General features: G+C 37.0%; 1 protein-coding gene across 1 annotated transcript in view; it reads left to right on the plus strand.

The window, feature by feature from the left end:
- SCAF8 (SR-related CTD associated factor 8) overlaps positions 1-10,556 on the plus strand; it is a 34,451-nt gene that overhangs the window by 9,360 nt on the left and 14,535 nt on the right. Inside the window, exons 4-8 of the mRNA XM_010177631.1 lie at positions 1-35; positions 875-1,005; positions 4,458-4,634; positions 8,389-8,468; positions 8,887-9,004. The exon at positions 1-35 is cut by the window's left edge and continues 116 nt beyond it. Coding sequence (XP_010175933.1) covers positions 1-35; positions 875-1,005; positions 4,458-4,634; positions 8,389-8,468; positions 8,887-9,004 — 541 coding nt within the window. The remainder of the gene's footprint in view (positions 36-874; positions 1,006-4,457; positions 4,635-8,388; positions 8,469-8,886; positions 9,005-10,556) is intronic.

Consider the following 10,556-nt stretch of genomic DNA (forward strand, 5'->3'; position numbering starts at 1 on the left):
CAGCACTACAGCTGCTATGAGCAACAATACACCAGGTAAACTAAAAGAGGTTAAAATCATACTTTGAATCAAAACACTTATGTCAGCTTTGGTATGTTGGCTGTTAACATGCTGAAAGATCTTACTGGCTTCCTTTAGACAAACCAAATGAGTGTTAGAAAGAAATACATTATAGCTGGCATCTAGATCAGGGAAACAGCAAAAACAAGAGGCAGCCTGTTGTGTTTATTTTCCCACTGTATGCTATAAATATGTTTAGATTGAGTAACATTGCAATAAGACCTAGTTTTGCACTTGAAAGTCGAAACAGTAGATCACTGACAGAGTTAAAAACCCAACACAGGACTTAATACAATCTTTGTTAATTAGTGGTGCCACAATTGAGAGAAATGAAAGAGAATGCATCAGTATCTTTGTGCTGTTGGTAGGATTGAGCTTGCTGGATCGTGTCAGACAGTGCTCCTTTACTTTTGCTGGCCAACAGACAGTTAGCAAGGGGAAAAAAACACATTGACAGTATAAGCTGCAGCCACTGATACACTTCTCTCTCCCTTAAACCTGAAGTATGTCGACAAATGCTCATGGAGTATGTCCCAAGTTACCAAATACTAACGTTACTATATGTGCAGACTTGATCATTTTGTGCTCTGAGCACCTTCCTTACTTATATAAGTAGATGGTGGGGAACTGGCTTTTCAGCTTTTTTCACATTATGGAGGTTTTTTCATTTACAGTTGGGATGCATGGGAAATTTTACATATCAAATAAGAGCAGGTGGTTTTGTTTGTTTTGTTTTGTTTTTTTCTTCTCTAACACTATTTCTAAGTCTGTATGTTAAAATATTTTGGAATATTGAATTTTCTCTTTTTTTTAGGAACACCTGTGACTCCAGTTACTCCAGCCAATGTGGTGCAGAGTTTACCTGATCCTTGGGTATCTCAGATTGCTAATACAGATACCCTTGCTGCTGTTGCACAGATTTTGCAGAGTCCTCAAGGCCAACAGGTAAATACTTTGTAGACAGTTACACTGTACTCTGTTTGATACGTTGTGTCTTTGAGGTACACTTAAGGAACACTGCTTTCATGAGTATCTCTTAGTTTCATGTCCAGTATCCTCATTAACTATCCCATGAGGTTGTTCATCACAAGTAAGTTCCAGGTAAACTAAAACTTCTTGTTACATTTTGTAACCAACCCGATTTATTCCTTAAAAGTATCACAGAATGTGACATCGGATAAGTGGTCTGTAATACATACTTTTCTTTTGTATATAGTGTTGCAGATTTCTAAATTAAGAGCAGCATTAAGATTTCATGGCTATAGGTATAAAATAGAATTACACATTAAGCATGTTTCTCTACTGGATGCCCCAAGAAGCTAAACATTGTGCAGAATAATATAATGGGAGTGTACTCATTCTGAAAGTGCATTATGTGTTGATTCTTTTCTTTATCTTTCCATCAGTTAAATACAGTTTTTATTTTGCAGTGTTCAAAAGTTAAGGTCTTAGCAGTGACTGTGTTTCTCAATTTCTAAGCTCAACTCCAAATAGTGGATAGATGTGCAGAATGCGTTTATCTGCTTGTCCTCTTAACCCGCAGCTGCATAAGTTGAGCACACAAATCGGCTTTCTGTAAAAATATTGATCATCATTTCTTAGTTTATGCTGGAACTCTGGCACCAGCATAGCTCTGACATTATGATTTTCATTTGGACTGAGGAATAGAACGTTTTACCTGCTGGGGTACTAAACAAAAATCCCTTGCATATAAGTGAGAAGCAGTCACAAGTGAACTGTTACGAAGCACTGATGCTGACAATAACAACAATTTTAATTAGTGAGATTGTTTTACAGTGTTCAGCTAAGCAGAGTCGCCTGTAATTTTTCATAAGTTAAGCAGAGGTAGTCTTTTCATCTGTTTACAGTGAAAGAAATTGATGAGTCTTTGAAAAGCAGAGCAAAATGAAGTTTGCGTGAAATGTGGAGGAAAGATGGTGGAATAGGTCTTAAACAAGGAAGGGATATGAAGTCAGAATGGGAAGTACATAGAAAGTCAGTAAAGTAATTTTAAAGATTATTACCTAAAGAGTATTCTGGGGGGGGAAGGAGGATGAAGCAAAAGAAAAAGATTATGAAGATGAGAAGGGAATTAGAGTTTTAAAGACAGCAGATCACAAAGGAATAACATTTGGATATTTAGCTCAAAATGGTAAAATGAGGAAGAGAATGAATTTTGGGAGAGGTGTTAAGCAAAGTGTGGAGATGGACTGAGTACACAATAAATATGTACATGCGGATCTCGAGGGTTGGTAGATGAACTGCAACATTTGCTTCCATCCTGCAACCTATCCATCTCTTTTCTTTCTGTTCTCCAAGCGGCTCTGACGTTCCCCCCCACCCCCCCCCAAGCTTTGAAGTACTTGATTTCATATTGAGATTGTGTTTTATGGATGAGAGTGCATGCAGGTAAATTGAGAGCCTAGACATAGGAGAGGGCAGAGTAAGAAAGGTGTGACCAACGAGAGTGTGGAAACAGCTCGAACGATGACCACCCAGGATTTTCCTACTCCAGAGCTTCCATCTCTGCTTCTTCAGTTTGATTCCTTCCTACTCGGAGCAACACACACGGTGGACCACCCATATTTGCTCATTTTCTGTGCATCAGCCAAGAAGGGAGAGGGGAACTCTTCAGCTTTGGCTGTTGCAATAATCAGTGAGAGCTCTTGGTCAGGTAGAACAGTAATTGAAGCCTTTTCCGAAGCTCTGCTGTATAAGGAGTCTGTATAACTTTTTAAAGAATAAGAAGAGTTTTCACATTATAAGAAGGTAACTCTAAAACAATCCTGAAAAAATATCATATGTTTTTAAAGCATTGTGAAAGAAGATCAACCTAATCAGCTTCTGCAGAGTTTCTAGTGAGTAAGAACGGAGGGGATGAACCCTTTAAGAGCTCAGTGGTCAACCCCATGAGGAGGTGGAATATAAAAGTAAAGGTAATTGGGAATGTGTGTCAACATAGTTTGAACTACCTAGATTAGCTCAACATTTTTTCCAGAAATACCCAAAGATAAGGCTGCAGGGGTTTACCTTGTTGAACGTCAAAAGACTGCTTCCTCTAATTCCATGGTACTTTAGGAGGGCTTCTTTCCATAGGGAAAGCATTTTTTACTTTTGTGTTAAGGTAAATCTGTACAATTCTATGGGAGCATCTCTAGTCAACAAATTAATAGATCTGCCCATGAAAAAGCCTTTTATTTCCTCATTGGGACAGCTCCTTTAAAAAATTATATAAAAATAGGAAGTTGGAGTAAGGAAATCAAGATACACCAGGCAATTGGACTGTACATTTGTTCTTAAAAAAACTGTGGAAGGTATTCTATTTTTCTTTATTTTCCTTCTCTAGATTTGAAGGAAGAAACTCTTAGGGTGTCCTGATGTACTCTGGTGAAATGTCTTAGGTCCAATCACTACACTTTTGAAAATTCCTTCTCTGATAATGTCTAGTACTCATTCCAGTATAAACCTAGACCTCTCCTTGGTTGCAAGTGGAGTTGTTTAAACAAACAACCCACCCCAAACACTGCACCATGCCCCCAAACTATTTTTAAATAATATTTGAAACACTTAACACTATTTTAAAATAGTATTTTTTAAACATCTGTCTTTTGGCATTACCCATACTTTGTTTTTACTGTAATTTACTTTGTTGTTACTGTACATCTGTTGCCCCAGAGTTGCTGCTTCTGATTCAACATTGCATCTCAGCAATTTTTATCCTAAGATAGTGCTCTACAGAGCCCAGAGTCTGTGCCATTATAGGAAGTCAAATTATATTCCCAGTTTCTGGTTCATTTGCTTTTTATGTTTTGTTGACATAGCAAGATAATTGCATTCTATCAGCACAAACCTGAGTTTCAGCATGAGATTTTCCTTGTGACTAATCCAGAGACACTAGTGTAAGCTCTTCATGTAGACATATTGCATCAGCTTAAAGTGGAGCTTACAACAGTGCAGTTATTTTATCTACACAAATGTTGTTACAACATACAGATTTTCCTAATATAGGTGGGCCCTTAGGAAGCTGGAGTAGGCTAACAGATTTTTTTCAGGTCAGAAGGAATCAAACTGGAGAAACAGAAGAGGGGGAACACTAGAGAGCAGGAAAACCTGAGTGATGACTGGTCATCATGCAACCTGTCAGAGCGAGTTAGGAGGAAGAAGCATCTGCATGTCTTATGAGCCACAGAAAACAAGTTAGCCAGTAAGTGGGAACAAAATTTGCCGTAAATGAAAACAAATTAAGATGAAATAATAGCCATAGGTTAGATGATACTGCGTTCCTGAGGGGTTTTTTTTCCTGATTGGAAGGGGAAAAGACTAGTTTGGTTTCTGTTTCTTGCTTTTTAAAAAAAAAAAAATCTTTTTTAATGCATTTATTATCTTTTCTCTTTTAGCTTCAGCAGTTGATACAGACGCTGCAGATACAGCAGCAGAAACCTCAGCCTTCACTACTTCAAGCCCTGGATGCTGGTCTTGTGGTTCAGTTACAGGCCCTCACAGCACAACTTACAGCTGCAGCCGCTGCTGCTAACACACTTAATCCCCTGGAACAGGGTGTCTCTTTTAATAAGGTAGAAGTAGAATAATAAAAGTTTAAAGAAATTTTATTATTAAAATATATGTAAGTGAAAGAGTCTTTTGAATTTTACACTTTGACTTTAGCGATTTTAAAAATACATGAATATACTATAAAGTACTCTATCTTGAAAATAAAAAAAGTCTAGAGAAATTAGCGTAGATGAAAATAGTAGTTTTATGAGTTTAGGGCTAAACAGCATTTCATAGAATATCTCAAGTTGGGAGGGACCCATAAGGATCATTGAATACGAAGATGGATATAGTTTAGCAAAGTTAAGCCATTGTTACATGTTTTCTTCACCCTTTGTAGCACAGCAGTGAGAATTCATTATGTCTTGTATTTCCCCTTCCTGTGTTTATGATCTGAGGTAGGAAATGATTTCTCACAAGGTAATGAAAGGGAAATGTGCAGAAATTTATATACACTGTTTTTGCACAAGGGTAGAACATGATTGGAGTTGTAATTTTCTTACTTTATAAATACCAAGAAAACTTTTAGTCTTAGCCACAAAGTGATAGTAAGTGAAGAAGTAAGTTTATGACTGTAGTTAAAACTAGTCATGTGAAACTTTTAAAAGGATGTCAAAATATGAAAAACCAACCAACCATCCATGTAGGTAAACAAACTTTGTGTGTGTTGCAGCATATGTCCCTATCTTAACAGACAAGCAAACAAACAAAAACAGAATTCAGGAATTTAAGAAGACTAATATAATTGCATGACAGGTAGCAATAACCATGCTGGCAATTACAGTTGTAGTAGTATAATAAAAAAGGAAGAACTTGTACTCAAAGATGAGGAGGGAAAAAAAAGGAAATCTTGTTCCATTATCTTTGGAAGAAACACCTTGTGAATAGATAATCTCTGTAGGATTGTCGTGGAGTGAATAAGTAAGAAGAATAAGGACATCAAAGAATGAGAAAACCTTTTTTTTTTCCTAACCGAGAAAATCTCTTTTTCAGGCAATTAGCTGCTCAGAAGTTGACAAGTGTTGAGTTTAGGTTTTAGGATTTATCTTATAATTCTAGAATTTTATCAGCCAAATTCAAATCTCTGAAATAGTAAAGAGTCGTCATTATTAATGAAAGTAATGCAGCTGTAAAAATAAGTCAGGAAAAAAAAATAGGCCAGTGCTCATGCTGAACCACAGCTGTAACCATCAACTTGAGTAGGGTATAATCACAGGAATTAATGCAGAGGTTAATAGGGACTGCCTTAATGTTTAGATACAAAAAGTAATTAAGAATATGCCATTGTATTGTGGTTTATTCCACAGACTTCAATTCCAGCATTTATATGGATAGGTGTCCTCCTAGGTGTGGCTGTCGTGCATGTTGGACAACATGACTGGAGCAAACTCAGGGAATTGGCATTCTGATGAAATGTTTGTATACCTTGAGTGAGTTCAGCCTGATGCTCTTTAGTTAGTTTATGCCAGTAATAGTTTGCAGGAGTCTTGTCGTGAAAGTTGTCAGCAGAGTGAATGTACATGACTGTGATTTCTGGGACATTGAAAGTAAATGTTCTGGAAGGAATTCTGTGGCAGTGTGATAATTTACAAGCTTTCAATAGGTAGATAGTGTCAATTTGTTCTTGTAAGCTGTGGAAGAGTTGTGTTTATAGTATATGATCTGTACCTCAGTTCTTCATTGTACAAGTGGTGTTAAATTATAATACATCTCAAATTCTTTGTTCGGCGTTCTAGAGCATCTTTGTAAATGAACTGATAATGAATGTTTTGTTAGTCCGTTGAGACTTTTACTCAAAGGTTATTTAGGCTGCTTTGCAGAAATAGCATGTCGTTTTAGAATTTCCTTTTTGGCACTACCGTACCTATTTTCTCCTTTTTCCAAGGATTTATACATCTAGGTATTTTGGAAGAGTACATACTAGTATATATGTATTAATGGGCAATCTTAATTTTTGCTCTAATTTTTGGAGATAATAATTTTCCTTGCTTTTTTTAATGGCTTCTCAGCACCAATATCATCTGCCACCTGAATCCCACTTTTCAATAGCTGAAGACCATGAGTCATAAAGATATAATTCTATTTATTAGACTCTTTACTTCCATCTTACTATGTAATTAATTGTATAATTATTTTACTGGACATGGTAGCCTTAATAAACAAAGTGTTAAAAAGGCAAGATTTACTTTTATAGGAAGCATCTACATCAGTGTTATAGTTTGAATCGGGAGTATGCTTTTGACCTGAAAATTTTGTTTGTTTACGTGTACCACAAATTGCTTCACATTGCAGAGCAATCTTGAATGCATAAAACAGATTAATTTGGATTAAGCTAAAGCAAGATATGCTGCAACTGCTACCAAGCGCTCAGTTGACAGGGCCAGACTGGAGCTGCTTTCAAGTACCTAGTAGCAAAGTCCAAATAGCATGCCCAAATAAAATTAGAACTGTAAGAGGAAAAGTTTTGGGAATGCTTTGCTTCCTGACAGCAAATCTAGATCTTTGTTAGTGATCTTCCAGGATGCTCTGAAATTCTGGATTTTTGTATGCATTTTAGAGAGCTTGCAATAGTTTTATGCACAGAATGCCTCAGTTGCAGGTAACAATACTGTTAGAGATAAAGTTTCAAAAACCAAGGTGTCAGAACAGTACCATGAACAGCCACACTGGACTGTTAGCAGCTGCTGTTTGTGTACCAGACATACAGTTTCTAGTCTTTATGAGAAAGTAAGTTGTTAACCAGCATACTTATAACAGAGCATGAGCCTGCAGAGTGCCCTGGCAGCAGAGGGCCAACAACATCTTGGGCTGTGTGAGCAGGAGTAAGGCCTGGTGACTGATGGAAGTGATCATCCCACCTAGACATCTCATCTACTCTGGTCTGCATCTAGATCCAGTTTTGCTGCCCCTGCCCCTGTATAGGATAATTGGAATTGACATTGACAAATTGGAGTGAGTTTAGTGGAGAACCACCAAAATGGTCAGGGCTGGAGCACTCGCTCTCTGAAGGACTGGAGTCAGTTCAGCCTGGGGCAGAGGCAGCTTTGGGGGAGACCTAACAGCAACCCTGCTGACACCTATGGGAAGGTCAGCAAGAAGATGAAGCCTGGCTCTTCACAACACGGCATAGCAGCAGGATTATAGACAACAGACAGAAATTGAAATGAAAGGGTTTGGAGTGGGTATAAGAAAAACCTTTTTTCCCCATGAGGACAGTCAAGCACTGGAATAGGTTGCCTGGAAAGATTGTGCAGTCTCAGTTGTTGGAAACTAAGTTGTTTCCGTGACTCAGCTGGATAAAGCCTGGAGTAGCCTGATCTGAGCTCACAGCTACGGTTGCTGTGAGCAGAAAGTTGGACTGAGAACTGTTGAAGTCCCTTTTAACCTGGCCTGTCCTGTGATCCTAAGATTCATGAAGATTGGAGCAGAAGAGATACTGTCATCTAGTGGAAATCGATGAAGTATTCTTACCTGAGGTGCAGTGACCAATCCTGAACATCTTAAAGAAGCTGCAGCAGCAAAATTAGAGAATCTAGCAATTCGTGAAAGCAATTATTAGAAATATTGAGTAGTTTCCGTAGAAGATACTCAACAGACTTGAGATGGATTGGATATGATCATGATACGGATATGATGATGTGGATATAGAAATACTTACAAGGTTGAGGGCAGTGTCCAAAAGGCAAATGTTCTGAGTTGGCAGACATAAAAAAAAGTAAATATTCGTAAAGGGACAAATAAGGAGTACTCAGTAATGGTTGTTTTGCTTTCTCCTAGAAGCTGATGGACAGGTTTGACTTTGGGGAAGAATCTGAACAAAATGAAGAGCCTAAAAAGGAAACTCCCACTTCCCAACTGTAAGATCAAGCTATCTTTCTTATGGAAAATGCTAAAATTTGCCTGACACTAATTGAACATTAGGATGAAGTAGTAAGAAAAACACTTCTTTCAGAGCATAAGTATACTAAAACAATAGGAAGAGAAAAGATAGTTTACTAAATTAATGAAACATACATTTTAAAAACTGTTAATATAAATCTGTGTGCCAGAAGTTTCACTGACTTAATCTTAAGGTTAGCACATTCTTTGCTTTGTTAGTTATATTTTTAGCATTAATGTGATAATGATGATAACAGAAGCTGGAACTAGCTACATTATCTTCATTATTTTATTTTTTTAGTTAAACTTGAAATTCAGTTGTGAAGACCTGTTTACCAGCTGTTTGAAACAAGAGAGAAACTGTTGTGGGTTTTAATTTAAATTATTTAATTTTAGGCCTTTAGTACCAGAATCTGTGAACAACTCACTTTTTCACCAACTAGCTGAACAGCTACAGCAACAAAATTTAGAACATCTCAGACAACAGCTTCTGGAGCAACAGCAGCCTCAAAAGGTAAGAACTCCATCTTGTGGCTGTCATAAAAATTATGTTCTCCACTGATAAAAAACTCATATTCCAGGAAAAAAAAAAAAAATTGTCTTATTCAGACACTTCTCTTATAATGGAAGTCTTTGTCACTAGCTGATCATCTAACAGAAGCTTGCAGAGTAAGTGGAATACGCAGAAGAAAGTGCTTAGAGGAGGAAAAAAAAAATACAACCAAATGTGTGGGGTGTACATTTTGTTTCTCTTAGGAAAGAGTACCCTTTAACTGAGCTACAGGCTAACTGTGCTTTGGTTGTTCAGCTCTTTATATGGGGGGAAAAAAGCTTTTTCCCTGCTGTCAGAAAGAGGGTGGTGAGCACTGAGGTGGTTATGCTGCCGTCTGTGAAGGGAGAGCAGCGTGCAAGCTGTTGCTGCAGAACCATCAGGCGGACAGAGCAGAGACTGTGGATAACTTTAATTTCCCTTACTAAGCTTTAAGCCTCGGCTTATAAATGTCTCATTCTGTTGAAGAATCTGAGCTAAAGAATAGAGTCACATATTTCCTGAGAAATGAGTAATTAAGAACTGATGCTCAAAACAACTAAAGATTCCTTCTTAACTATGTGATTTGAGTCCCATCTACTCCACATTGAAGTAAATTGGCTTATTTCTTCTCGGGTTTGTCTTCAGTATTTAGCTGCTCTTTTCCCCTCCTGATCCCAATTCCTGATTCCATTATAAAAAAACCCCAAAAGTTTATTCTCTCTGGAAACTGACCAGATATAAAGTGAACTTTCTGTGAAGTATTTGGATCTGGTTTCACAGTAAAATAGAAATCTGAAAGAAAATAGCTTAGCTATTTTAAGGGACCACAAACATGGCAAAAACATCCACTGGTGATTTTAGTTTAACCTGTGTGAAAATGCAGTCACTCAGCTTTCGAATAGGAATGTTGTTTGAGCTTTGAATTTGTGACTTTTGAGTTTTTAATTGTTTAGAAAAATAGTAATTTAATTTTTACTAGATATTATTTTCTTATGCTACTGCTTTATTTTACTAAGTTTTATTTTCATTTCTCATTTAAGTTCAGTAACAGAACTTTCGTACAACATAGCTACAGACTAGACAGTTTTTTATTTTGGTGGCTATCTAGCAATTTCTGTCTTTAAACACTGGAAAATGTTCTAAAGGAATATAACTTTGAAAAGTACATTTGTTTTAGGAGCTTTTGATGTAACAGATATCAAAGTAACTATCTAATTTGAAAATAGGAGTGCTGAATGCCTACCTTAAATTAATTTAATCTGTGAGATTAAGTTATAGTACGTTTACGGGTAGAATGTTCATACGACTCACCCCTTATTATTTGATCTTCTAGTCCAAGTCTAGAAGTTGTTTCCCTTCAGGTCCACTCAGCTTTTTGTCTAATCAGTACAGAGAGGAAGGGTTTTTTTTCACCTTGATAGCAACTGAAAGATAAAAATTTCTGCTGGAACTACTCTGTAATGATGGCAGCATGTTACAAGAAAGATTTTCTTCAATTCTATGTTTAAGCATCAGTGAGAAAGATTAAGGGAAA

Source organism: Antrostomus carolinensis, unplaced genomic scaffold (genome assembly GCF_000700745.2).
Source record: "Antrostomus carolinensis isolate BGI_N321 unplaced genomic scaffold, ASM70074v2 scaffold551, whole genome shotgun sequence".
In the NCBI taxonomy this organism is placed as follows: Eukaryota; Metazoa; Chordata; class Aves; order Caprimulgiformes; family Caprimulgidae; genus Antrostomus; species Antrostomus carolinensis.